At 46.9% G+C, this 27846-nt stretch overlaps 9 protein-coding genes across 9 annotated transcripts; 4 read left to right on the top strand and 5 right to left on the bottom strand.

Moving 5' to 3' along the window:
• Nucleotides 1-107: 107 nt before the first annotated feature.
• On the top strand, nucleotides 108-2836 carry EDB93DRAFT_1206174 (uncharacterized protein). The gene is made up of 3 exons (XM_041450991.1): nucleotides 108-331; nucleotides 410-709; nucleotides 761-2836. The coding sequence occupies exons 1-3, from the start codon at nucleotides 224-226 to the stop codon at nucleotides 2348-2350; spliced, it is 1998 nt and encodes a 665-aa protein (XP_041307592.1). The 5' UTR covers nucleotides 108-223; the 3' UTR covers nucleotides 2351-2836.
• Nucleotides 2837-3200: 364 nt separating this feature from the next.
• EDB93DRAFT_1282322 (WD40 repeat-like protein) lies at nucleotides 3201-5902 on the top strand (the record flags this gene model as incomplete). Its single annotated transcript, XM_041454461.1, has 13 exons — nucleotides 3201-3247; nucleotides 3382-3538; nucleotides 3588-3637; nucleotides 3685-3859; nucleotides 3913-3971; nucleotides 4028-4250; nucleotides 4310-4388; nucleotides 4437-4462; nucleotides 4511-4639; nucleotides 4694-4862; nucleotides 4916-4987; nucleotides 5035-5305; nucleotides 5360-5902. The coding sequence occupies 13 exons, from the start codon at nucleotides 3201-3203 to the stop codon at nucleotides 5481-5483; spliced, it is 1581 nt and encodes a 526-aa protein (XP_041307591.1). The 3' UTR covers nucleotides 5484-5902.
• EDB93DRAFT_417055 (uncharacterized protein) lies at nucleotides 5489-7116 on the top strand. Its single transcript, XM_041456312.1, has 5 exons — nucleotides 5489-5721; nucleotides 5771-5953; nucleotides 6017-6140; nucleotides 6200-6604; nucleotides 6662-7116. Exons 1-5 carry the CDS (start codon nucleotides 5668-5670, stop codon nucleotides 7066-7068), a joined length of 1173 nt encoding a protein of 390 aa, XP_041307590.1. The 5' UTR covers nucleotides 5489-5667; the 3' UTR covers nucleotides 7069-7116.
• On the bottom strand, nucleotides 7116-10586 carry EDB93DRAFT_416822 (uncharacterized protein). The gene is made up of 12 exons (XM_041456311.1): nucleotides 10113-10586; nucleotides 9274-9953; nucleotides 9103-9218; nucleotides 8674-9048; nucleotides 8613-8624; nucleotides 8518-8562; nucleotides 8280-8468; nucleotides 7842-8228; nucleotides 7591-7793; nucleotides 7423-7539; nucleotides 7332-7371; nucleotides 7116-7280 (listed from the first exon to the last, which is right to left on the bottom strand). The coding sequence occupies exons 1-12, from the start codon at nucleotides 10430-10432 to the stop codon at nucleotides 7164-7166; spliced, it is 2601 nt and encodes an 866-aa protein (XP_041307589.1). The 5' UTR covers nucleotides 10433-10586; the 3' UTR covers nucleotides 7116-7163.
• A 1691-nt stretch (nucleotides 10587-12277) lies between these two features.
• Nucleotides 12278-14202, bottom strand: EDB93DRAFT_1147449 (DHHC palmitoyltransferase-domain-containing protein). Its single transcript, XM_041449527.1, has 7 exons — nucleotides 13640-14202; nucleotides 13222-13587; nucleotides 13139-13173; nucleotides 12965-13087; nucleotides 12806-12906; nucleotides 12499-12750; nucleotides 12278-12443 (listed from the first exon to the last, which is right to left on the bottom strand). The coding sequence occupies exons 1-7, from the start codon at nucleotides 13761-13763 to the stop codon at nucleotides 12356-12358; spliced, it is 1089 nt and encodes a 362-aa protein (XP_041307588.1). The 5' UTR covers nucleotides 13764-14202; the 3' UTR covers nucleotides 12278-12355.
• A 1207-nt stretch (nucleotides 14203-15409) lies between these two features.
• EDB93DRAFT_1085606 (uncharacterized protein) lies at nucleotides 15410-16486 on the bottom strand (the record flags this gene model as incomplete). The annotated part of the gene is made up of 5 exons (XM_041445922.1): nucleotides 15410-16053; nucleotides 16106-16162; nucleotides 16214-16277; nucleotides 16326-16377; nucleotides 16431-16486. 5 exons carry the CDS (start codon nucleotides 16484-16486, stop codon nucleotides 15410-15412), a joined length of 873 nt encoding a protein of 290 aa, XP_041307587.1.
• Nucleotides 16487-19883: 3397 nt separating this feature from the next.
• Nucleotides 19884-22729, bottom strand: EDB93DRAFT_416346 (cytochrome P450). Its single transcript, XM_041456310.1, has 12 exons — nucleotides 21912-22729; nucleotides 21819-21862; nucleotides 21682-21763; nucleotides 21558-21628; nucleotides 21489-21503; nucleotides 21130-21440; nucleotides 21018-21076; nucleotides 20927-20966; nucleotides 20863-20873; nucleotides 20635-20811; nucleotides 20062-20583; nucleotides 19884-20008 (listed from the first exon to the last, which is right to left on the bottom strand). Exons 1-11 carry the CDS (start codon nucleotides 22317-22319, stop codon nucleotides 20089-20091), a joined length of 1713 nt encoding a protein of 570 aa, XP_041307586.1. The 5' UTR covers nucleotides 22320-22729; the 3' UTR covers nucleotides 19884-20008; nucleotides 20062-20088.
• EDB93DRAFT_1085487 (uncharacterized protein) lies at nucleotides 22553-23550 on the top strand (the record flags this gene model as incomplete). Its single annotated transcript, XM_041445914.1, has 4 exons — nucleotides 22553-22680; nucleotides 22737-22825; nucleotides 22873-23432; nucleotides 23485-23550. The coding sequence occupies 4 exons, from the start codon at nucleotides 22553-22555 to the stop codon at nucleotides 23548-23550; spliced, it is 843 nt and encodes a 280-aa protein (XP_041307585.1).
• A 21-nt stretch (nucleotides 23551-23571) lies between these two features.
• Nucleotides 23572-24440, bottom strand: EDB93DRAFT_416309 (flavoprotein). Its single transcript, XM_041456309.1, has 5 exons — nucleotides 24307-24440; nucleotides 24141-24254; nucleotides 23960-24088; nucleotides 23733-23904; nucleotides 23572-23674 (listed from the first exon to the last, which is right to left on the bottom strand). Exons 1-5 carry the CDS (start codon nucleotides 24427-24429, stop codon nucleotides 23589-23591), a joined length of 624 nt encoding a protein of 207 aa, XP_041307584.1. The 5' UTR covers nucleotides 24430-24440; the 3' UTR covers nucleotides 23572-23588.
• Between the last annotated feature and the right edge of the window lie 3406 nt (nucleotides 24441-27846).

Raw genomic sequence — 27846 nt, 5'->3', positions numbered from 1 at the left:
GGATGGATGATGAGTCGGGGTAAGATAACGATAAGGTGGGGTATTATTATATAATAAAAAGTTTATAATTTATTTTATTTTATTATCGTTTCCACGTTGGACCCCTTGCACGTTGAATACACGCCTCTTCTACCCCGGACTCCGAGCGACCCCCCATATTACATACTCTAGCGCCTACTTATACTCTGCCTCATTTTTTCATTCCTTCTTCATCCTAACCACAATGGAGACTCAACTACCATCACCTCCATCCAACGATAAAGTCGCTCCCCGTCCTTACAAATGTCCTTATCCTCTCTGCGGTCGTGCTTTCAGTAGACTAGAACACCAGGTAAATCTATCATCCCTTTCTTGTTTATTATATTCTCTGCAGACAACGTGCTGATCTCATATGATCGACATCTTATAGACTCGTCACATTCGCACTCATACCGGCGAAAAACCCTTTGTCTGCACTTTTCCATCTTGCGAGAAACGTTTCTCTCGCTCAGACGAACTCACAAGACATTCACGCATTCACAACAACGACAATTCTTTGTCTGGTGCTTCAAATGCCAAAGGTAAACAAAAGGCAAAACAAGATATCTCAATCATAGATGACCACACCGGCCCAGGCATCAACCTACATTCCTTACCTCGCTCAGACCCTCAAGGAACTTCTATCAGAGTAAAGAAGAAGGCTAGAAGTAGAGCAAATAGCGATGACGAGGTATCTCTCATTTCTCTTTTTTTATCCAACAAAAATAACCTACGATTCTAGGCTGAATCGTATGCCCGTCCGACTTCACTTGCCTCTTATGAGCCTTCTCACCCAAGACGCTCACAAACCCATGTCCCAATCTCATCAAATCCTTCCGCTTTTTCAACTCTTTCCAGTCTCGCAATGGACGAGCTTTACGCACTCGAACGAGAAGAGGCCCTCCGTCGCGCAGAATACGAGGCTCGTCATGCAGAGGCCCTTCGCCGTGCAGAGTACGAAGCCCGGAACGCCGAAGCAATCTACTTCCGCGGACGTTCATCAAAAAGCGCTTCCAATTCCCCCGTTCACTCCACAATATCTCTAAAGGGCGCAACTGCCGACGGCTATTTTGGTGCTTCAAGCACCCGAGATTGGAACGAAGACGAAGACGTCAGATCTTCAAACAAATTCATGCGAGCAAAAAGAAGAATGAGCGGCCCTGCATGGCAAATGACTCCTATGTCACAGGACCCCCGCTCCATCCCTGCACTTCAAGCATACCCCGAAGCTCTTAAACCCCGCACCCTGAACTCGACCCTTCATCCCCCAGCTTATCGGCATCTCGTAACACATGAGGATTCTCCCTCTCCTTTGAGTTCCGATTCCGACACCCACGTCGCCGCACAACATCCACAATCTCGTCCCGCATACCCCGGCCCTGCAGAGTTCTCCCCACCAACAGGCATCAAAGCTACAGAATTCACCTTCACACCAAGCACAAGCCCATTCCTCGGTCCACTTCGGACCCTCAACCTTCATTCAACCAACCCATCAAGGGCCCCGTCACCCATCTCGCTACCCCCCGTGGATGTACCTATCAGCCCTATAGACGAACCTATCCACCAACGTTCCCGTCGTTCCAGCATCGTCAGCAGTCCCCCGACCCGTGGTGCTTTTTTCCCAGCTTCCCGAAAACAAGGCTCAGGTTCATTTGAACCGATTCCACATGTAAGAACATACCCCGGTCAACTCTCTCTTGCTGCTCAAGCTCAAGCTTCTGAGCGAGCCTTACATAACCTCCCGACACCCCAACTTTCAAGTGGGCCGAGTAGTAGTGGCAGCAGCCCTGGGAGCTCTACGTATCCATTGATGGGGGGTGGGATGTACAGCTCTAAACCAGTGTTTGAGAGCAGTACGATGACTACAAGTCCGAGTGGTTCAAGACCCAATTCGCCCCCCCACTCCCACACAAACCACCACCTCGCATATTCCGTCCGGATGGCATTCGGAATGACACCCATTAACGCTAGCCACCCACCCCGGAATACGAGCTGGCCGAACTCGAATCATTTGGCTATGAATGGGGGTATGGGAATGGGTTTGAAGAGCAAGACTCGAAGTACGACAAATATGTTTGCGTCGAGTTCGGTTCCTGGTTCGAGGAGTAATTCGCCGCCCATCACTCTGCCGCCTTTGAATCTAGGTGCGGGCGAGAGTGCGGGTGATAAAGAAAGGGAAGGAGAGGGGGAGGGTCTTCCGATGGATACGGATGAAGATGAGAGCAGTAGTGATGAGGAGGGGACGTTTATGAGAACGGGTGGTGGTAGGAGGGAGAAGGTGGAGCTTCCGGGTTTCAAGGAGTTTGAGGCTGCTACGAGGTCTGGGAGGTGATGTCCTTTGTCCCTTATTGTTTTCTGTCGTTTCTTTTGGGTTCGTTTGCTATTTTTTCTTGGTTTCGTGCTCGTCGCGTTGGTTGATTCCTCACTGCAAACAATCTAATCCACACCACTGTTCACCCAACATCGATCCACTTAATATTTTATTCCCCCCGTTTTCCATCATCCCCCTCTCATGTTTTCAAAAACCCCATCCACATAGAAAGACCCTCGCGAGGGTGTCATAGATAGATGCGTACATAGGCTAGGATCAGGTTATCTTGACGTGTAGGAAGTATCTTAGCTAGTGTGTTCGAGTAATTTTCTTTCCTCCCTTTTTTTTCTGTCGCTCTTTCGTTCTGTAGTCCTCTCGAATAATCCTCCCTCTTTCATTGCACGTGCGTAATGCACTGTTATATAGTAGTTGTATCTTGCCCTATACCGTGTATGTAGCATTGTGTGCTTTCTGCTTGTGCTAATGTGCAATAGTACTATGTTTAGTACCTTCAAGCAAACTGCTTATCGCATCCACGGAACCAGTAACCACCATCATTAAGTATTGACCCGTCTACAACGTCCCGTTCGCCCCGCAACACCCGGAATCCCATAATACTGATATTAATGAATCCTCGATTCCCGACGCGCCTGATTTTGATGAAACGACGAGAACACGCACAGGAACAGGAACAGGAACTTGAACACGCATCACCATGCACATGCGTCGTACTTTGAACAGGTTTTGTCCGACGGAATCGCTCACTGCACGATCTATCCACGTTGCGAGGAACAATGTGTTGAGGCGTTTCTGTGAGTGTGGGTTTTCGTATTCTAGGTATGTGTATATCTCGTCGTGGTGTGGTGTGTGAATGCCCTATCTGCGTGACGGTGCAGGTGCTGCGCGTGTCCTTCGTGCGTATGTATACGCATATCACATTTATCATCGCGCGCATCACATTAATGTCAATATTCATCATCTTCGTAGCCTAAGCATTCAATCACGCATGCCCACCTCAGATTCATAACAGTATCTAACGCCACTCGCCACAGGAAACTGACAGCCCACGAATCATGCGTCAACTACCTCGCCTTCTCGAGGCACGACGGCAGATGGCTCGCAAGCGCTGGAGACGATTTCCGCGTGTTGCTTTGGGATTTTAGTCAGGAGGACGTGGAGCATCCGGGGCATGCGTTTGCTGGGCCTAGCGTGAGTTTTTTTGTGTGGTTTCGTCATTGGTGCTTACGGAGTTGGATAGGGAAATGTATTGGCGCTTGATTTTTCAGCTACGAATCAGTATTTGTACAGGTGAGGATTCTTATTACGTGGTGTGTTGCGTTGATCAGCTGTTGTAGTGGGGGAGCGGATAGTGTTATTTTGAAATATGATGTTTCGACATTGCGAGGGGTTGGTAGTAGTACTATTGGTGGGAGGGATTCATCGTCTTTCGTTGAACGGCACGGAGATCACGACGTAAGCATCCCACTCGCTTTTTCATCGTCTTTCGTTGAACGGTACGGAGATCACGACGTAAGCATCCCACTCGCTTTTTCATAGACTTGAAATGACGTCAGGGAGCATAGGATAGCGTCCGAGCACTTACATGTCATCCGTATAAAGACGAGATATTCTTCAGCGTCAGGTACGTCCTGTATCCCCCAACTCGCCCATATCCAAGTCTGAATCGACATCTCACAGCGAAGATGGAAGACTTGTATTGCACGACGGTCGTGCTGGAGGCAGAATGACCGCGGCGCAGGGGACGTTTCAACATACGGCTGCATTCACAGGCGTGCAACATCATCCTGTTATGGAACATGTTTTTGCGACCTGCGACGTGTATGGGCAGGTTTGTCTACGGGATACGAGGATGACTTTTGGGCCGTTGTCAAGGCGGTCGAACGGTGGGATCGTGAGACTGGTATGTTCGTCTCTGTTGTTGCTGCTGCTATGGTGATTGATTCACGAAACGAGTAATAGTATAACACGAAGCTGTCGAGAAAGTCGGCGGGTTATCTTAGTAATCCGGAGAGCAGCAGTTTGACTTTTGATCGCGATGGTGGGTTTTAAACCACGAGTTGCGCGTGTTGCTTCATACTCTCTCTAGGAAGTAAATTAGCCGTGACGTTCCTTGTAAGCTTCCCCCCTCGCGGTCCTGGGTTTTCTCTCAACATGCTCTAGCACTATTTCCCGACAATATATGCCCTGTCAGATCCACATCCCGTAGCTATATGCACAGGCCGCAACGCCCCCGATGGAACCCCCATCTCTCCATCCCAACGAACATACACCAATTCATGTACGATGAAAGTATGCCACCTCGTTTCTTCGCATCAAGATTGCACCTTAGCTCACTGCGTCTAGTCGGGCGCTTTCGGTGGTCCTGGCATGGATGAAGACGATATGTATGGTGCAGGGTCTGATGATTTCAGGGCTTATGTATGGAGGATTCCTCCTTTGACGACTTTGCAAGGGCTTAGGAAGGAGATCACCTCTCATGACTGGTATGCTTGTGAATGGCCGGATACTATAGGTGAGCACGTACAGTCATATATTCGGGTATGATGCCTGACGTGCAAGTAATAGCATTTGCGGAAGGCAAGTGGGAGAGTAGATACGTGCCTTTTGAAATATCGACGCCATTAGCAAGACTGAATGGTAATCATCTTAAGTTTAGGGGTATCATCGCTGACCATAAATTGAAGGGCATAATTCGATCGTGAATTCTGTCGCGATCCATCCGTCCTTGCTACACGTCGTGACTTCGGGCGTCGAACGCCAAATCATACTTCATAGCCCTACGCCTTCATCACCTGCTGTTCAAAATCTTCATCCTACTTCATCGACCGTAAGGACGCTTCAACCCCAAGATCTAGCGGCCCAAAGAACGTTTCTACGAGCACTTTTTGGGCCACATCCGACACTGCATGACGATGATGATGAAGGGGAGAATGAGACGATCTCACTTTTTGATCAGTAAGTCCCGATGTTGTCTCGGCATGACCACTTTCTCATCCTTGACATGGATAGTATTCTGAGAGCAGAGGGAGAAGCAGATGTGTTTACAGTGAGACGTTGGGGAGAAGATTCAGAAGATGAAGATGAGACGATGATCGATGTCTTTGATACCTCTCTTTCTGATAGCTCGCTATAATTCGGTTCAGGCGATGGCAGTGCAGTGTGGATAAGCGCCTTGTTCCATCACAGCATATTTCCATTTCGCAATGAAGAATAAGCTGTTCCGGCGCTAAGTGCAGACACGTGCGGCATGCTGTGTTCCCTTTATCTGGTGCAGCATCCTCTAACCCTACCGCCATCGTGAATATCGGTTTCTGCGTATGATGCCTGTGTACGACGTTAGGGATTCCAATACTGCGCTTTTAGGCTCCGATGTGAGTTTCGGGACCGCTTTGTTGACGCGATGACGCTTGATTGCAACAGCTCGAAAGACGCGTCCGCCAATACGCTGGCGCCAAAGAAGCAGCTTGGGCGAAAGCTGGTGTCAAACCTGGTTTTCAAATCTGGAGGATAGAGAACTTCGCGGTCGTCGATTGTAGCGACTGGGTGGCGCATGATAAGAAATATGGGACTTTCTATGATGGCGATTCGTATATTGTTTTGCATGTGAGTGGCGATGATCGGGATTCGGACGTAAGAGGTCTAACTTGAACGTTCTCTTTTATACAGACATACCAGCCTGATGGCAAGAAGGACTCCCCTCTTCGATATGATCTACATTTTTGGCACGGAGAATATACGACTGTGGATCAAGCTGCCACAGCTGCATTCAAGGCTGCTGAGCTCGAGGAACGTACGTCATCCTAACACATAATACGAGCACGAATGGATGCTCAGAGCACCCTTCATCAGACCTCGGAGGCAACGTGACGCAATACCGCGAAATCCAGAACCACGAATCCCCTCGATATTTATCCTACTTTCCCCACTTCATGATTTTGCATGGAGGCGTATCGACGGGATTTCATAGTGTCCTTACTATGTTGCCCGAAGATGCAAAGAAGATGTACACGATGGTCACGACGCGTGACAAGGTGCTCAAGACACGATCAGAGGACGGGAAACAGCTTATAGTGCGCGAAATACCTCTCAAGGGGCTTGTTATGCGCCAGGGGATCGTCTACGTACTCGACAAAGGTCCCCTCTACTGGCAATTCAACACCAAGAAGAGCACTGCCTGGGCGAGGTACAAAGCAGCTGAATATATGATGTACTTGGGACAATGGAGGGTTCCTCAAGCTAAATTTCAAGTGTTTGGTGAGTGCGTCAACCAGCTGCGCTGTGATTCCGTGCGTATTGATGACGATTGTGCAGATGAGGGGACTCCGGAAGAAGGAGAGTTCCTTGAAGCAGCGGGAGTCACTTCTCCTGTAGTGGACGTACCATTAGAGACTCCTGTCGATCCCCCGGCGTTATACCAACTGATCGGAGACGTCAATGGCTGGCAGGTCGTCACTGTTGCTGTACAGAGGACGTCACTTCAGTCTGATGGTGTCTATATCTTGGACGACCATGCATTCCCAGCGGTCTACACCTGGCTAGGGAAGGACGTCCCAGAGCCCCGACGAAGACTCGCGCTGCAGTATGCTCAAAATTATCTGCATGATAAACGTTTAAAGGAGGGAGAGCATGTGCAAGTGGCGACTACTTTGGTGAAGGTTAACGAAGATGCAGAGCCAGCTTCATTTTTGGAGGTATTGAAAATCGAGGGAGTGCCCTGATTGGATTTGGAACGATAGGACAATGTATATTATAGCTAGCATGACAGGTATCAATGTGTCCAAGAGTTTATAACAGGATTCATGTGGGCTGTACTTCACACATCGTAAGCAATTCTTGCGCCAGTCCAACAGTAGGGGTAATTCCGTTGGTACCAATTGCGCACACTCCTCCTTTCAGAAATACGGGGAATGGTCGCGTATGAGCCTCCAAGCTGATAAATATAATGAGAGAATGTGGAAAATAACTTGAGCAAGACACATACCACCACATTATGAGATCCATCGAAGAAATCAGCGGAATACCTGAGTGAAGTATGTTGGTCAGTTAGTCATACGAGAACCCGTCGTACTTACCCCGGATACAAAGTCGATGGTTCAAAACCATCATACTTGTCAAGGATGGTGGAAGTCCATTCCCACACCCCTCCGTTATGTCCCTTCCCACCGTGCTTGCTTCCGCCGGTAGTAGCCCTGATTATAAAATGATTATCACTCTAATCATTAACGAGAGAGTATACGTACGGGACAGGGTGCCAGTTCCTAAATCCGATATTGGCGCCCCCTTCATACCCAGAAGAAAATTTGTCGAGGAAAAGTCTTAATTCCGGTTCGGTCGGGATGCGTCCACCCTTAACACTTGCATACACTGCAAGATTGTCGTAGCAAGTAAGGACTGGCCAGTTCCAGGCGATCTCTATTGGGACTGGACCATATAATGTCCGCACCTGCGGTGTGTTGGATTAAACGCGGAAGCTAGTATGAGTACGACCTACATATGTTTTTCCATTGTGATCCTCCCAATTTGCGGGGAACTGGACTCTACCTTGTCCGGTACCCTTGTAAAACACATAAAAGTCCCCATTCGTTACGGGCCGCCACTCGATACGGAATGCTTTGACTTCGACCTGTCTAGTTGGGCTTTCATTGTCCCACCCAAAGATATGACCAACGACATCGCAACGTGTCGCAGGATCGGTGTCCTCTGCTTCAATGTCGTCAATACCAAGCGTAATGATTGAAGGGCCTATTTCAACAGTTGCTACAGCAGGTTTGGGTGTTGTTTGCCACTGCGCTGCAAGAGACTCCCAATGGGGAGGAGAAAAGTCGGGTGGAGGAATCGTTCCTGTCCCTGCGCGCTGAAGTAGCATATACAAGAGCGTCTTGACGCAACCTCAGCATATCGAACCAACTTCCTCAATAGCCAACGTTACCTCGACATGCAAACCTTCATGCTCTAACGTCATGAACAGGACGCGAGCCACCTTCCTAGTCAAGGAAATCTTGCCTTCAGCAATGTCGCTATAAACCTTCCTAAGGCGCTCCCTGACACGATTCTTGAAGGCCAAAATACTAGGAAGTGAAGGCCAATCGACATCTTTTGTGGGAACCACTGAATGAGGCTAGGGATAAGATTAGGCTAGATGAACGAACGGGAAAAATAAGGCAAACATGGTTGCATTGGGTCGGGTCGTCAACATTGGGATCGATTCCTCTCTACAATCCAAATTAGCCGTACCTCTTCTTAGGATACAGTTGGTTCGTACCTCGAAAATGTGCTACAGATGAGATATGAGCCGCTGGTCATCTCTTTCGAACTGAACTGACCTTGAATTCTTCAGGTTCCGTATGAGGTTCGTCAAGAAGACGAGATAGATGAATGTCGAGAAAGGTTGGAACGTGACCAAGATAAAACAGACAGATGTGTCTCAAATCAATCGGCTTCTGAAATAGCATCGCATGAGGTGTCATGCGCAGTGTGACAAAATCCCAAGCAGTCCACATGTCGTTCCAGTCTTCTATCGAGGGAATACTGAACTTAGAAATGTGACCAGGCACCACCAACGGCGAGTCGAGTAATGGAAATACGAATGGCGGACGTTCCAAGAGCCAAAGTGAATACCGTCCCGTCTTGTCGGTCCATCGCTGGATGGGCCGCAGTTTGGCTTCAGTGAATAGCACGGATGTATCACATTCCGAATACTGAGCTCGTTGCGCGTGAGTTATTCCCTACCTTTTTCAAGGAGTGCAACGTACTTTGTGCGAGATTTCCATATTAATAAGCTCACCCTCCAAAAATTGAATCGGTTTGGGCGCCATCGGGGGGTTAATGTCATGCGTATGAGTGCATCTATAGTATGCTTCATGACAACCTAATCCAAAGGCCATCTGGATCAGTCTTCGATCACGCTGATAAGAGGTACTTACGTTTGGATTCGTTGTAGGTATTTATGTATTCCCAATTTTGCTCCGCGAACAAAGACTCATCTCCGAGTGCTCTCCCAGCAACCTTCAGTCCATTCAATATAAAATCCCGAGTATGACCCTGAGGGTCATTGTATGCCAGCTCAATCTCTGTGCGATCATTATCATGATCCAAGCCGATAAGAAGGGTATCCTTGCCAGGTTCTAATGGTAACGCCCGCAAAAACTTGGCGTCTTCTCCGCGCTTGAAGTTGCCTAGCGAGGAGCCGAGGAAGAGCAAATGTAAGGGGGTCTGGATATTACCTGGTGTAGACGGAGATGTCAACTCAGTGTCTGGCGAATCGGGAAAAGAAGATCCTGTCGAGGCCAGAGAAAAGTCTCGTGGAGTGCTGTTGAGCTTGTAAGACCCCAACGAGAGTGGCAAAGCGTCAGCTTGAAGGTTAGGTTGAAGGCCACCTTCTTCAATGAATTTGAGTCCGGCATCATATGTTCCGAGCATGCCTTGCGTCTCGACCTTGCCGACAAGCATAGAACCAACTGCAGACTCGCGAAGTTCCATCAAAGTGCGTTTGAGTTCACGTTCCTCAAGATCAAGTGCGTAGTATGTTATAGGGGCAACAGGCGGAGCGATAGGAACCAGGTTGGCCAGCGCCAGTAAAACGTGAGAAGTCTTGCGCAATGCGCTATGGTGAAAAAAAAAATCATCAACAGTTGCTCCAGCGCTGAGTGTATGAACAACATATTCAAAAGTGTCACGCGCGCTATGGCCGGGTTACATATTATGACCGCAGCGGAAAAGGCGGGACGCAACAGCAGACAAAAGTACCTGGCCAAAAACTCACCCAGCCCCGAGCTCGAGTACGACCTCTCCCGAAACAATACCTCCAGTATGCTGGTGCATGACATCCACGATTTGACCCGCGTGGTCTTGGAGAATTTGCTCCTCCGCACCAAATAAATAATACTCTGGTGCCTTGGTAGTAATGCTGTCGTATAGCCTCAAGCCACGCTCATCATAGAGAATGGTGGTGGGCAAGGTTTTTGTGGCAACCATTAATCCTCTGAGGACCTCCTGCGACTGGCTGTCACTGACAGCATCGGAAGGACTGAAAGCTGAGGACTTGTCATGAGGCCGAACATCGACAATCTGAATAGTGTTCATGGTATCGTGCTGTGACCGTTGTAGATATGGAGAACTAGGATTCCATGGGCTATCTCCTTTATAAGTCGCATCGGCTTAGAGGTTCAAGTGATCGCGTTGATTATATAATATTTGTCTTGGGGAGCAATCAAAGGCTTGCAAGACATTGTCCTGCTCCAACTGGTTGGAACTAGACTCTGTAAAGATCCATGAGAGAATCTCATGAGCTGACGGACAAAAGACGGTAAACCATGCTCCTTCGTCGGAAAAATTTCCCTATCGCACCTAATTCAAGTTCGGCAACAATCATGATGGACCATTGGAATACGTAGCTATAGACCTTCTGAACGAGTCTGTGAGCATGCTGCACGGTTAGTAAATCCCATGTGCCAGGTAGACGGGCGACAACAGGGTCCTATTCAATTAAAACCATTATCGGAATTCACGTCACACAACTTGAATGGTACACGGGCGTGCAGTTCATCTCCATGTTTTGAAAATACACAGAAAGGATACTGGTACACTCAAAATGAAAGGTGTAAGGCGCAGGATAGCTAGTAGAACGGTGACGCACTTCAGCTAAAGGCTTGAAAGGAAACCTTGACTTCCGAGATGTGTTGTAGCAAGAAACGCTAGACTAAAATAGGCCAAATTATTTTTGAGTGTTTTTTTGTTCGAAATAATTTAAATGACAAAATTTATCTATGCGTTCGTGATTACATAACTTTCTCCAGCTCGTTTCAATCAAGAATACCACCCCCGAAAACATCTTGGACTGCACCAGTACCTTCTTGCAAGCTACGGCGTGATTTTATAGACTCTGGACCTGCGAGAAATTTATCGTCCGAGTCACCAGCAAGTGGAGGCACCCATGCAAAAGACCTTTGAAGATCAGTTGTCAAGTCCACGCTCTGGTTCATAAAAATAACGATTAGATGGATTTGGGACTTTGTGCTGTTGAACAAAGTGGTCGGTGATGATTTTTGAATAGGACAACCCTCAGTGAGTTCTTTGCCCAATTACGCTACATTGTGACAGCATCTCTATCTCGATGCATGCGCACAGCACCCCATTCGGTTGGTCATACCGTTGTCACCGTCATAGTTTGCAGTCGTTGGGTGTCCATTGCCTATTTGCACACGAAGTACAGAGGACCGTAGCAAGACCATTTCATCGCATATAGGCGAACTGGCAACCATGTGTAGAATCCTATTGGAGAAGTTGCTCAGGTGTTGTCCACTTTCTCGCTGTTTCGTAGTTTATTCACGCTATTTTAATTTCACGTACTTACTATCTTCCTCACGATGTCTTGGTTGAGGGTGTGTGACAGAGTTTGGTATTCACCCTTCATCGTCGTTCGCTGTTCGGATCATAGTCCCGACTGCGTCGTTGACCATCCTCTCCTTGTCGTCTCCCGACATGTTGTAGTCACTCGATACAGCGTCGTTCTCTAGCCCCAACAGTTTTCTCACTGTCTCGCTACGACCTAACGCAGCAGTTACTGGTGTAGGTGCAGCGTATCATGTTCTAATTTAGTTGATACAAACAACTTAGGATCTGCTATTGTAGTAGCATTCCTTCCAATCCAACTCGTCAAAATCAAAAGCATTTTCCCTCTTCGTTGACGTTCTGAACTCCAACTCTTCGAGAGCAATGTCAGGCGATACGTGCCCCACAATTGAGAGGATTGTCACAGCAAAGAATTGATTGAATGGCTTTGCCACCAGGGCAGTTGCAGTGAAGAAGGCATCTTTCGCCCTGTATGTGATCCCCTTCAGCACTCTGAAATTCTGTAGGATTCTGCCCATATCACTATTAGTGTGTTTACCTTGTCTGCTCGCTATCCCTTCCGTTCTCACGCAAATATGTCAGGTTGCAATAACATTAAGCAGCATACTTATAAATTGATATATCATATATACCGGGGCACCAAATAATTCCATTTCAAGCCTCTTTCTCGAGGCGGGCCGCGAGCTGGGACAGCATCTCCTGAGAGCGTGGGTTACGTGGAAATGACCGCCCATCACCATTCCTGCATGGATCCACTCGTTGAGTTTGCCAGAGAAATGCACATGAAAACGACTCACACAGCGCCACCGATAAGAAGAAGATAAATCCACCCTTGCGGCTTGCTCCATCCGAAAACTTGCGCCCAGTTTCTCCGCCACCCGACGTCGTACATGCGCACGAACCTATGTGCATCACGGACTGCTCTACGTTGGTTGTATGATAGCTCCTCCTCCATTGGAGGTTCGGACAGCTTCATGGACACCGGTAGCGGAGGAATATATCTCAACAACAAGAATGGAGAGAGAGCTTCAACAGTAGTCTGGTTGGTGCTACTTTGCGATCAGCGCACGGAATAATAAGCACAAAGTTATGCGTTTGACTTACGTGATGAGATAGATATGGTACACTAAGAAGGAACCAACAACCAAAGTAAAAATCACGCCAGCAGCGGCGAGTAATAATTCATGAACGGGGGTAGACTGGTCCTGCCAGTAGAAAATCATGAGTTTCAGAAATTCAATAAGGGCATCCAACACTCCTTACCGGAACCAGAAGTGGGTTCTCGAAAGACCACCGAACTGCAGATATAGATATAGTAGCGACATATGCGGAGAAGGCAGTGATGCAAGTCAAGAAGTGAACAAATGCTGGGTATGTTCTATATCCCTGCAAGCGAGCCTTTACACATGCACTTCATAGGGTTGCTCTACCACTCACGATACATTTAGCCCCAAGCCAAGGACAGTGATGATCTAGGATGGTAAGTTTGCAGCGTAGTTGCCTGAAATGTATGAACTCACCCATCTTCAAAACACAGCGTCCACAGATGCTGCAATGGTGAGCACGCTCCGGTTTAGGTACCCAACATTTCCGACAAAACTTGTCAGGACCACAGTCGTCAGTATTCTCCATGGTCATCAAAGCTTCCGCGAGGCCCATATCTTCACGCTGACTCTCGATAGGATCCTGGTCGGAAGCATTGAAGTATACTGGACCGGGATCACGAGCCACGCAAACCATCAAGGAAGCAAAGGCGAGGAAGCCGAGGGTAAAAGTGATCAAGAAATGAATAACGACGGTGATGGGCTTGTTCAATGTGAGAAGATAGTGGTTTGCGAGCACAATGAGCAGCGAAGGATAGGGAGCCACCATGAGGAAAAGTAGAACTGCGAATGTTGAGTGCGTCAACGAAAGAAACCATGAGGCGCGAGGACGTACAACACAGTGGTAGGTAATGATACCAAGTTCTACGGAACTCTGAATCAAAATCGTCATGTTTGAGGGACGTGTCTTGCCCAGAGGTATCTACTTCGAAGGAGAGTAAAGGCTGAGGCCGTGGCATGTGAAACGAGCGGCTGGAAATTGTCCACAGACTTGATGGTTGTACTGCGCCTGGCTTCGGACACACTAGCTAAGGATATTTATCAATGCAGAAAAGGTGGTAGTGCCAGGTATATGATGAAAAAGAACAATACGAAGAGCTGAGAACTTGGCAAGAGGCAGTCCCGGCCAACAAGCAGTGGCGCTGTGCCATCTGCCATCACCTACTACTACGTATAGTAGTACTATCATAGTAACCGCATCAATATTATATGGAAGAATGGTACTCGGCAGTCCGTGAACTACTGAAGGGCTCAAGCAGGTTACAAAACTAAATACTTCAATATCGGAGAGCGGCACCAGGCATTTAATGCGAACTTGCCAGAAATTTGAGTCTCCCACACTGGCGAGACAACTTGGTACATTAGCCGGTTGCATGTTTCCACATACATTCCTCGTATGCAACTGAGCATTTCGCACTTACGCGTAGTTCGTGTACAATTAAATTTAAATAACTCCATGCCCACTCGCCCTGCAAAGTGAAATTTGACAAGCAAAAAATCAAGATTTCATGAACAAGATCAAATCTATCCAGTGCAACTCTGGCTTACTATCTAATCAGTTAGTACCGGCATAGGTGAATACCGTTGTTGCAATGCCAGATTGCTTGTTTTCAGTGTCATAAGCTTCGAAACCAGCTAAACTCGTCTAAAATGGATGTACGAATGCTCGTAAGACGCGGCTAACAGCAGCATGTTTTGGGACATACTGATGGAATTCAACCAATTCCCATTTGATGTTGATGCACCAAAGGTTCTAGAATGAAATAATTTTTGACTTCCTGTCCTCCTTTGAGGAGAGGTATTCAGTTCGTTGGGCCAGATCTGATCGTTACGGACTCGGATAAACTCGTGCACACAAAAGCTTGGCAGTGTCGACACCGCAGTACTCCGCGATCGTCAAGAGTAGATATCACGTTGCTAAGCAATTCACCAGTGGGGCAGGAGAGGTGACAGAGCACGAAGCAGTGCCAAAAGCAAAAACTAATGGGCGCAAAAAGTCCATCAGGGATGACGTTGGAGTAAATGAAGGAAGCATATACAGCCTATTCCAGGCCACGTCAGTGCGCAGATATGGAGGAACATGAAGACGCATGATGTATTAGACTCACTTTCTCACCCATTACAACACACTGTACCATTATTGCACAAACGCAAGCCACGATACTATCCGTTTCGGGCGAAGCGGCTCACTAACTCAGCCATGGAGTGAAGTGTTTCCCTCATGCCGTGCACGGCCGTGTCGACTGTTCACGTAATTGTTAATGGTTGTTAAGGGTAGTAGGGGAAAGCAGCCTTACATGATGTGATGTGTCTAGCCTCCCCAGGCAGACGAAATAGAGGGCGGATGTTCATCCCTTCTTCATTATAGTGAGGTATGGTGACCACCGTGCCGATGCATACGGACTGTGATGTATCAGAGACTTGATTCCAGATCTAGAAAGTGATACGGCTTACTATTCGATCACTTCCCAGACAATACAGACTGCTGGAGGTAATGGTGGATTCTCCAAATGAACGGCATGCATCGCCGATGATTCCTTAGGATACTCTAAGGTCATAACCATTCTATCGTACACTAGATTAACATCGATATAAGTAGTAGCAGTTATCTGACCTTACAGACGATCCACCTTCCTACTGCCCCTTCCTTCGGCCGAAGGTGACCGTCTCGGCACCGTCCATCCATCCACTCTTGCACAGAAAGACCTGATGCGGACGTCTGCTCGGTTGAGAGCAGTAGGTATTTGGACATCCAAGTCTGAGTCGCTTCTGAAGCTGAAAGCTCCCGGTATGCACTGCGCAGTACCACCCATGCCTTATCCCTTGCTTTGCTTCTCAGCCGTTCCACGAGCGCGCGCACCGCATCCTGTGACAGACGGACTAGCTCATCGTTTGTCTCGTCAAACGATTTGGAAACAGAAAGGATACGCCTGTATACATCGTGCCGTAAAAGCGCTTCAACCCTGATATGGTTAAGAGTGCGGAGACTCGTTGCTAGATTTGATATCCATATATATGCTTCTGATGTCCTATCGAGCACGTTGGGCGAGAGGCATGACAGATGTTCAAAATAGGTTTTTTGAGATGGATATCCTGCGATTAGGTGGTGGAGGAGTGATATAAGCACCGAGCTGATCGGAGGCTGGATTGATGCAGAGGTGTAAAGTTCGGGCAGGAGGTGAGAGAGAATAGAAGATGTCTGGATCGGGGAGTCGAATAACGAGGAGAGACAAAGAGAGGTTTCGTACACTGCAGGATATCAAAATGATGAGAAAATCAATGCAAGATCAAATTAACGTACCTTCAATTGCAAAGGCATCACTCCGTTTGGACGCAAAGATTCCCTCTCTAAGCTTTCCTGTCCAGCAAAGTTTGGAATAAATTCTTGGTCAAGGAAGGTAGGACTCACGAAATAAAATTAGAATGTTCTCCTGCCCATCCTTCGTCTGTTTCTCAGTCCAGAATTTGTGTAGCTGTGATCTTCATGGAGCCTGATGCTAATCGTCATCAATCACACCCACCTTCTCACCCATAAACACTCTGTACTGCTCTTGTACCTTGGAATCCTTCAAGCTAGCACCTGATGAAGGTAAGCTCTAAGAATGAGTCGAGGAATTTGGTCTCACGCATCCCCGCCTTGCTCGAGTCCGCTACTCCGGCTGACTGATGCAATGTGTTCCATTTGGATGTGAGGCGTGGTACCTTTTGAATCTCTCACTCGAAGAGAAGCATTCACTCTTCCATGAGCATGTGGTTGCCCCCGCGTACGTCCCCTGGCATTTCCACGGGCGTTTCTCATGTTGGTTGTCGATACACGTTCTTGGAAAATGGTTTGTTTGGATCCAAGGCTTTTGATGAATAAACTACAGGTAAGGCTTAGCTAAGTCACATCCAGCAACTCGATCATGATATGCGTATAGCAATATAAATGGAAGTAGCGCAAAGCGGATCATTGCGGTGCGTTTTCGTTGAACCACTGGCAGCACGCCCATTAATATTACAATGTACTACGCAAGAAAGGTCGGCAAGACAAATGTTGAGAAAGTCGGCACGAAGAACGAAACTCTCTCCTGGGGTTACCGGTAGCCTAGTACTGAATACTGAAAGCTTTATCAATGATGAACAGCTATAAACATGTGAAATGCGGTGTACCCTGTAATGTATGTCTAGCTGATGTTTGGACGATCTGACAGCAAGACAAATGTGACGGCTGTGAGAAGACGTTTGAATAACCAGATACACCAGTACTCACTGCGAGAGAGATTTAGAACCGTGTTTAGAGGCTGTAAACAGACAAGGAAAAACGATGATAATTACACCCGTCCAGATCCTCGTTTGAGAAGTAAAACTGACTATGAATTGTAAGCCTGAGGATAGGATCGTTGCCTTCAAGCACCTAAACCGACGCAGTATCTGAGGATCCACACATCTGCTTTACGTCTGCATTTAAAAGAAAACGGATCTGCTACTGCTCTGAATAGGCATGTAATGTGTCATAGAACCATCCGCGAGATTCTACTAATTTAGGTGGGCCTACAGCACTTCCAACACTTGAGGAAAGTATAGACAGGAACTTCGGGTGACGTGCAATATTAATGCAAAGCATTCTTCTCGACACATGGCATGCGGCAGGATGGAAAATGCGCGGCAAACACAGCACTGGTAGTGGCAAGGATTGTGAGATAAATAATTTGAATGAGCTTCATGGTATGATTGGTGTCTGACGCGCATCAGCCTACGATGTGACCTTGTGAGGAATCCACACACCGACAAAAGTCTGATTGTGCAATGTGCCTGAAGTTGCCACGACAAAATCTTAGAAGAGCTATTATATGTCGGTTCAATGAGATGCGCATAGTGTGCCGGAAGACTACTCACTGCAACAGGAAGTGTTCGTGTCTGAGGCCTTGAAGTTCGACTCAACTCAACTGTGTTGACTTTATACCTGTTCTCGTTAGCGGTGAAACTATACTCGGAGAAAGTTTTATCCCGAGAAGACATGCGGCAAGAGTCCGTTGATGAAATCCATCTCTTTGGCAATCCACATACCGCAGGATGAGGTGCGCCCGGGCCACTGGCGAGTTGTTGATAGTTAAACCGAGCCAGACGCTTGTAGTGATCTAGCAGGAAGAATGATGAGCCAATATAACACGGCCACTGCTGAACGTTCTTGTAGCGTGATCGTTTCTGAGCGGAGCGCAGAGACAGTGCTGGCCAAGCAACACCTTTAAGTTGTCAGATGGACACTCTTGCACTGTGTTTGATAACTTTGATTTCCTGCTGATCGAGTTCTTCCATTTGCAGGCAAAACCAGTTCTGCTAAACTGGCTGGTGCAGAATGCCAAGGCTTCAACAAAATAATTCAATTGAGCACTTTACGAAAATATTGTTGACCCAGATGTGTCACGTGTAGTATGTCACGCCATGGCACATTTCTGACGGTGACAACTTGCATTGAGAGTGTTGCTTGGTAGCCAGCACTGTCTCTGCGCTTCGCTCAGAAACGATCACGCTACAAGAACGTTCAGCAGTGGACGTGTTATATTGGCTCATCATTCTGCCTGGTGGATCACTACAACCGTCTGGCTCGGTTTTACTATCAGCAACTTGCCAGTGACCCAGGCGCACCTCATCCTGCGATATGTGGATTGCCAAAGAGATGGATTTCATCGATAGAACTGCATGTCTTCTCGGTATAAATTTTTTCCTGAGTATAGTTTTACCGCTAACAAAAACAGGTATAAAGTCAACGCAGTTGAATTGAGTCGAACTTCAAGGCCTCAGACACAAACACCTCCTGTTGCAGTGAGTAGCCCTCTTTCGGCACACTATGCGCATCTCATTGAACCGACATATAATAGCTCTTCTAAGACTTTGTCGTGGCAACTTCAGGCACATTGCACAATCAGACTTTTGTCGGTGTGTGGATTCCTCACAAGATCATATCGTAGGCTGATGCACAGTTATGTCAGATACCAATCATACCATGAAGCTTATTCAAATTATTTATCTCACAATCCTTGCCACTACCAGTGCTGTGTTTACCCCAGTGGCAGCAAAACATCCTAATAGTCACGGAGTCTGCCATTTACCATGTATCATGGATAGGGACTCTTTGAACTGCAAAAATGGGTCATCGCCTGTGGAAGATAGCAAGATGTGTTGGGCGTGCTGTTGGTCTTAGCTAAATTAGTTGAATCTCGCAGTCATTTTTGCTCTGAGCTCTGAGTCTCAATACGTGTTCATTCCGAATCCCGCCGCCGCCCGCGCATAACCATTTACACCAAAAGGTTGAGCTTTCAGTATCACGTGCTTACAGCTGGCACACACCAGCCACATCATCTGCCTGAATTTTATACGATACCCGCTGCCACATTCTCCAGGTCAGCGTACATCGATGACCAAATAATATGAAAAGCTTGGTACTTTCGCCCCTATCTATGAACAGTTTATGGCGTTACTAAACCTCCCTACACGATTCACTGTGGAAATGGCTTTGTAGTCAAAAAGAGTAGGATCAAGGCATGTACACAGACACAAACTACCATCGGTCATTGATGACGACGACCAGTTCGTGCTGACGCTGTTGCCGAGGGTCTGTGACTCTGTCCAGTTTAAGGTTGTCCAGTCTAATATCCTTGATTTGCTGATGCGCGCTTGACAAAGATCCTGGGTTGTCGCTATAATCGCTCTGCAACGAGAATAATTTGGACAGCAAATATTTTAGGACGGAGCTATGGAAGATAAGGTACGTACGAGTACTAAGATATTTGGGTGACAGCGCGCAGCGTTGACTGGTCCCGATCGAAGATCTGCCCAAGGAGGTGAGCTGCGAATCCCCAGGAAAAGTAGGAGTCCGTGACGACGCATCGCAGTGAAGCCGCGGGCACACGCTCTGGTAGGAGGACTCGAGCTTCACCACCAACATTGACACCTGATGTAGAGCTATACAGAGTTCACATTATGATACCAAAACGAAAGCGGAAAAATGATTCACTGTCGCGAGTCGCGACGTGCCGCTGGCTTAATTTTGAACTTGCAGGTCCAATCTGCAGCCCAAGACGCGTGGGTGAGTCATGTGGTTGAATCCCGCCTGTACAGCGCCCTGCTTCTTCCACAACTACCAGTGTATGATAATAGAATCAGAGCACCTCTGATTGCCCGAGCATGATACAAAGTACATATTATTACATGCCTATTCTATCTGAATAGAATTTGTCAAGAGCTGAGGCCGCAAGTAAGTGAGAGAATATTTACATAAATCTGCCAGTGCAGTGCATCCTATCATTCATACCGACGGACTCTCAAAGGTACTCCGATGATGTCCTCTCCAACAACCCGCGGACGGGGCAAAAGTCCTCTCGCAATTTCTACCTGGGTATCTGGTCCATCCCGCATCTCAAACACGAAGTTCTTCACCAGAACCGATACAACCGTCTGTATCACAGTGAGCAACGTCCAAACTAGTCGATTCGCACCAATCACCTTGAATTCCGCAATCGCAAAATCTTTTCCAAGACACGTCCTCGGGCCATCAACAAACGTCAGTAGATGCCTATGACCTTGGACTTCCTTGGCCTTCCCACTAATACCATCTTCAGTCAGCCAACGGTCAGGCTTGAATTCTTTTGCGTCAGGTCCCCATATGGTCGAAGAGCGATTGATTGCCCTGATTGGGATCACGATCAAGGACCCCTTCGCAATGGATATACTGTTCGTCATTTTCCCGGACTGCGTGCGTACAGGTTCGCTCAAGGGAATCACGTCGTCTACACGTGCCTGTAGATCTACTTTCAGGGTCTCTGTGCACATACAGAGACGCGTACTCACAACACGATTGAACTCAGTCACCGGAGGGTGGAGTCGTAGAATTTCATGGACGACAGCATCCAGGTATGGCAGGTCGACCTTTAATTGATCATATGTCGGATCAGCACCGAATGTAAGTAGTTCCTCTCTGAGTCTGGTTTGGACATCGGGGTGTCGCGATAACTCGATCAGCGCCCACTGACCATCGCATTAATAGGGTGCACAGACGTAATAGTGCAGTAAACATACTGTAAGACTGACTATCAACGAAGAGTCAGCTGGTATGATGCCAGCAGACAAGAAATCAACTCACTCGATGTCGTTTCGTAACCCGCGACAAGTAAGACCTTCATCTGCAGGATATCAACGGCAAATCATGGCTATGGTACATTGTCTCCACAGACCTGAGCCAATACTTCCTCCTCGGATATGTGAAGCTCGGCATCCTGATCTTCAGCTTTGACTGTGATCATTGCGTCAATCAAGGGACCACAATGAATTTCTTGGAGAGCGTACTTAACAGTCCGATGATAGATTTTTCTTCTTCTGTCTGGTTCACACTTACATGCTTCTCCCGGCGACTGCGAAGCAATAAGTCATTGGATATGTTACCCATAGCGACGTTGAGATTATTCCTCAGCTTCATCCGCTGATCGGGTATCTTGGTAATGACAGGAAAGACCGATGCGAGCAGGAGAATGGCCTCGTTCACTGCTGACGCCTTTGGGTTGTTGCTGAAAGTATCAAACATTTCCGTGACGCTGGCATGCTTTCCGTCTAGTGAGCCAAAATCATGGGAGAAACCAGCGATGCCAATCGTATCCAAACTGCTGTTGCGTCATTTTGGGCTTGCATGGCAAATATCCATTCCTTACGAGATATGATTCATCCTTGAAGTTATTCTGATGAGGAGTGCAAGGTTTCCATGTCGAAAAGCCACACACCAATGTTGAACTTCAATGACAGCATTCCCATCTTTGCTCGATTGTAGATCGGTATCCCATGCACTCTTGACCTGTAGGGCTTCAAGATCAGATTTGTTGGATTTCTTAGACTGCGAATCCTTGCCTTATATGCTGAATCGTAAAACACTGATGTGAGTTTCCGAATAGCGGCATTACTAAAGGCCGGAGTAAGGGCCTTCCGCTGCCTGATTCGCAGATATATGATCAGTCTCTTGCACGAGTACGAGACATGGACACCACCTCCTGTGACTTTCACCCTGAGACCATAGTACTCCTCTGCCGACCTGTCAAGAGATATGAAATGGACGACATCAGAAGAGGACGTTAACATACCAAGTTCTCTACCAACGCCAGAGAAAGGGGCGTCTGCACGTAGGTCCATGATTCTCGGGCATAAAAATGTGCGATGGCTCTTGGGTCACTTAGCACGATTTTTGTCTGTCCGAGGACTGACGGAATCATATAGACTACCCCATAGTCCTGGGCCCAATGTTCATAGATTGTAGCACTGTCTTTAGATGAGACGAGGTCGTTCGAAACGCCATATACGAAGCTGGTACGAGGTGGACCACGGAGCTGAGTGGTCCTGAACCGCCAGCGAAGTGCCCTTATTACTTTGACAAAAGTCCACAGTGCTGCAAATGAACAAGCGACATTGAATGCGCCAACCGAACGTACGATTGTCTGAAGGATAGTGCTGGGTATAGCGATGTCAGGTATAGCGATCTGAGAAACCTTCATTATTGTGGCGATGAATTCGACATCAGACTCAAGTTTATCTATAAGCCAATTCCGCAGCCGCTGTTGGCGACATGACTACGAAATCCACGGTATCAGCTGTCAACGTTAACTCAACAGTGTCAAGCATGTCAACATTGTCAAGCTTGTCAAAGAAATGTTCAAACTTCACATGACCTAATCAGGGTAACATTTGGACTTGCGGCACTTGCCTTCAGAGTTATTCATCAACGACGATGACCATAGAGCTGAATACACCAGACAATGTTTCCCTGCGAGCAGGTCCTCCAACAAGGGAAGAGCTGCTCGCGCACTATCCAGCCAAGTTCACATGGCACCAGCTCAAGACCTTCGTGAATTCCGGGTACTTGAATTTCACTGCTAGTATGGACGATGCTGACTCTGCAACGTCACCAAAAGGGATCTCGGGCTGCTAAAGCGTAACAAAGCGCTACAAAAGAGATATAACGCATGGTCTCCAGGGATTGTAAAAGAGCACGGCTCATTGGGTGGGTAATGTGGAGTCAGGATATAGAGATCGCTCAACAGCCTGAAGAGAACTACCTTATCAACCACCGTCTTCAATGGGGAAAGCCAGATACCCTTTCCATCTTACCCTCAGCACTCGATAGCGATACCATACTTAAGAACGTATCCATATCATCATCCGAATCTAATCGGCCCCTCCTACCGCTTCCCCCAGACGCGCCCGAATATTTCAAAGCTGATATTCCATTCGATTCAGAATTTATCAGTATCATTCAGAACGACTGGCCTTACGCTGTCCCTATCGAGATCGAACACACGCTCATCTGGTCACGAGTACCTATCTTCCATCCAGATCTCATTCCGGCGGAAATAAATGCACGGATTCAACAAGATGGGCTGTGTGGGTTTACAGGCAACGACGAGCCTCCACCCTCACCATCCACCCTACCGGAATGTCTGCCTGCCCTGGCGGAATGGGGAATCACGATGGTGAATTTAGTGCGCAGCCCCAGGGGCAGTCCAGAGATTCAAGAGATGGTGAGGAATGCTGGAAGAGAAATAGATGGTTTTGTGAAACGAAGGTGGATGGAAGGCGAGTGGGAGACTGCATGGTTTGTCAATCCCCCAGTGAGTGAACTAGCCTTTGACTACGCCGCATCACACACTGAGCAATTTGCAGAGGCTACAGAGCATTCGTGGACTAGCGCATATCCATGTGTTCGCAAAGAAGAAGGAAATTTTATAGATTAGATCAAATATTAGACATAGAATACTCGCAGAGTTTCATGAAGTGTTGTCTTTGCGAACAAGCTCCATTTGATCCACCACTATCTTCACGATGTCGCGCCATTCCGTCATGGCACCGAGTCCTTCGAAGAAGAGCCAAGTTGTTTGCAACGACAAAAAGTAAAACTCAGAACTACATACCAATGTCCCCACATGCAAGATTTTTTCCGATTGGCCCGACTACTTGGTAACGCACAACGTCCCGGACGACGCGCAAATGTTCTGCCGTGAGCGGATGCTCATACATGAACGTGTTCATCGCCGGGAATACATAAGTCGGTGTCGTAGGTGCCAGCGCACGAAGCAGAGAAGTCTAAGCAAGACTCGGTTTGCCATCAAGCACGATATGAATGCGCTAGGAAACATACTGCGAGATTGTCGCAGAGTCCGTGTGTAATTTTCGAGAGCGTATTCGCCGAACAGGGAGCGACAAGAACAATATCAGCCCACCTCCTCAACTCGATGTGCAGGATCGGATCTCCAATCTTGTATGACCCCTGTCACGGACGTTAGGATGACCGAGCTCTTCTGAAAAGCGTGGGTATTTACCGACCACTCGTCCTGATCAGTCCACACGCGGGCGCCTGATTTGACGACATCTACAGGGTCATAAAATGCGAGCGACTCCTTGGTCGCGACCACCTCTACTTTGACGTTTTGGTACTGCGTTGCATAAATGAGCACTGAGGGCACGATTCCAGGGAGAGGTACAGACTTGGAGAAGCGCTGAGACGATGAGAGGAGCTTTGATAGATGCTACGCTTCCAGTCGTTATGAGCAACACATGGTTGTGATCTGGGAGGCGCTCTGTCTCAGCAATAAATTGGCGAGTCACCATGGGTGAACGTTTGAGAGTAAAATCATTTGTTATTACAAATAATTTTGCAAGCTGTTATTGTTTATTTATTATATCAGCACATGTTAGCAGGTTCAATCCTACTCAACCGCTCCAGTCGATCAAGCATATGACCAAGAGCAGTAATGATCTTTCACTCATAAAAACTAGATGTCATGATCCCATGACTTCTTCACCACATTTACCAGCTGACATTGAATGGGCTCAACTGAACATACGGTTGTCGGTTGTCCAGAGACTTGATGGAGATGGTGCAGTGATGGTACTTAGTAGACATGTTCATGGTGATGTTTGGGAGTTATTGGTCATTTATAGCCATTTTTGTCATTGCTGCCATGCTGGCAGTGATATGCACCTGCTTGTTGTAGGAACTGGACTGTCAACTCCACAGTGTTTGCCCTTCAGCAACCATCGGTAGGGATTACTCATTGTTATGAAACAAGTGTCTGAATGGAAATTGTGATGCACTACCCAGTGTCACCTGCAGATTGGACGAACTATGCATCTACCCCATATGACTCCCAGAACTATTTCAGCTCCTGCACTCTTTGCACAGCACAGCTTCGGGATCAAACATAGTTTACCATCATGGTAGGGAATCATCGACAGATACTGAGTCCGTCAATCAACAATATTTGGGTCACAATGTCTGCACACATGAAATCCAAGGATATCACCAATGCCACTCATCCCCATACTGTCAATCATGCACTTCACTGACATTCATTGATGGCCTGAGGATGTGTCTTGGTAAAGATTTTATGATCATGGAATTCAAGGTGAGTTTTTATTAGTTCTGGTGAAGCTTCATGTTTTAGATTTGGGATGGACTAGATACTCTAGTTGATACCATGGGGAGCATTTTGCCCTGTCCATGGGCTGTCGGAGAGAATGGTATAAGCATACCTTTGAGAGTTTGTTGGTATGAATGAGCTGCACTAGCAGGTTTACTCTGTTTTCCCAACTGGAACTGTTGTAGTTATACCATTGCATAAACTGCCACATATCCTGAGTCGTGGTGGTGTGCCTTTTTGCCGCTATTAACACATTGCTTTGAAGAAGTGAGATCCAACAATGCTCAGGGTCCTGCATTGCTATTACAAATATACATTTCTAAATAAATGGGTTTCAACACATAAAACAGTAAGCACCACCACTTCTACCAACAATGTGCATAGATGACTGACATTGTGTTCAAGAAACTCAGAACCATGGGTCATTCATCTGCAGCACCTCCTTCAAAGGCTTGGGTCTTTACTCGAGGTGGTAGGCTCAGGGCATGCTGGTTGGCAAGCATCCCCAAAGGTCTGTCACAGCGAAGGTAATATACCAATAGTGCTTTCCCTGGAACATTTTTGCTTGACGAAATTTGGTGTAGGTATAAACACCCTGTCTCTATCCTGACATCCTTCGAAGCCAGGAGAATGGCTTGTATTACATCATATGACTTGGGGCGCAGATGTCTCAAGTCAACACCTTGCTGGTACATCCACTTGTCTCCCACAAGATATCTAGTAGAGTAATCATTTTGTCAGTTCAGACTTGAAACAAATCAAGAGCTGGCCAGGGGACATCACTGGCAGAGCCCATGCTTGAGCAGAGGACGTACATCTTGTTCATGAATGCTTTGGAGGCTGGAACAAATGTCTTGGGCTGGTGTGAACTTGAAGGAGGAGGTTGAAATCATTGAGTAAGGAACAGTAGGGAGGTGAGTATGTTGTGTGTCCAAGGAGCAGCTTGTCCATGTATTGTAATGTTCCTTGTGTTGTTTGCAAGGTGGTTGCACAGCCAGGACATGAGTTTTAGTGATGATGATTTTATTCCAAACATTAAATTTAATATAATATATATGTAGTGCATGGGAACAACACAATATCAATGAACAGACTTGAAGCTGCTTCACATGATAGTATATGTGCTTGTAGAATGTACATTTGTAATTATGTGTGCATGAGGATGCTGGATAAATGCTGTAAAACAATGTCCAAAGGTAATCCAAAGATGTCCGAGGGTACTTATCTGATGTCTGAAGCCAAAGTGTGATGTCTGAGATTTTGGACTTTCGGACTTCATGAAAATAGGTCGGAAACTATGTAACAAGTGTCGGATTGTGAGTGGTGTGCATGAGTATAACAAGTGATGGAGTATGACGGTGAACACACAGTAATATTTCACAATGCAACTAAGAACTATGAGAATATTCTGGGTAATCTGCAGAGTCAGGAAACAGCTCCTAACTACTGGATGATAATTACTATGGGTCACTACAGAGTATTTAAGTAAGTATATAGAAATACAGGATACTATAGGCGAAGATAGTAGCAATATTTTGGATCCGAGAATCTAGGTAATAAAACATGAGGCACTGTGGACATGTAATAATGTGGTCTGAATGTCAGAAAATGTGCATGGAAGTAACTATGCACCTAGTGGGGCTAGTTTGGAAGGACAGGACACGGATGGACAAGTGCGCACAAAGTGTGATCAGCCAATGCAATGTCCGAAGGTCTGATGCGCCAGATCCGATGTGGAGTGGCTCAGACATGTGCGCATATGTTTTGGGTGTTGACACAAGTGTCCAAAATGGTGGTTCCGAGCCCAGCGCTGCAACCATCATTACACTGGAGTATCTGAAAATAGGGGTAGGAGTGGAGGTGGGTTAGTCCTTTGGAGACAGAACTCCTAGGGAACTTAAATTTGTGATAAGAGATGAAACTTAGTTATTGAGTAGCAATTGATAATCTAACTAAAGTACTACAGGTATTTTACAGGTTTATAAGTTCTTTGGAAAGTGCTGTACTACTGGTAAGCAGAGTGTAGAACTATGTTTCAGTAGTAGTAAAACATTAGTATAGATGTCACAGAACTTGGGAAATGAGGACAGAGTACAAATACTAGCATATAGAGGTCGGACAGCATTCTTGGACGGAGGTAAGTGGAATAAGCGAGACAGAGATAACAGAAATATCACACATAGCTGATATAAAGTCCTAAGTGCATATGCGAAGCAGATCTGGAGGTTCAAAAACTAATAGACGAGAGTCAGATGATGGATTCGGAACAGGTCCAGAGGTAACATATAAAGGCAGAAAAGTGTTCTGGACAATTGGGATTTGTTGAAATCTATGGTAAGATTGAGAGTTGAGAACTTGTTAGCAGGTAACAATACTCCATATGAACTACTTGTACCTTTGGTCCAGGGTTGCAACAAGTTGACTACCACCAGGGATCACATATAGCAGCCTGATAAGGTGTGAGAATAGTGCTTTCCAGGTACCCAATTTGCACTCATGCATGAAGTCGACAACAAGCATGCGAAATGAGTTGAGTCCAAATGGTCTGAGCTTCTCAACAAATGTATTCTGTTAGCAGATAGTGTAGTCAGATATAAAATTGTAA

Source organism: Suillus bovinus, assembly GCF_016758785.1.
Source record: "Suillus bovinus strain UH-Sbo-P2 chromosome Unknown EDB93scaffold_29, whole genome shotgun sequence".
NCBI classification, from domain to species: Eukaryota; Fungi; Basidiomycota; class Agaricomycetes; order Boletales; family Suillaceae; genus Suillus; species Suillus bovinus.
The sequence above is the reverse complement of the archived record's forward strand: the minus strand, read 5'-3'. Positions and strand labels throughout refer to the sequence as shown.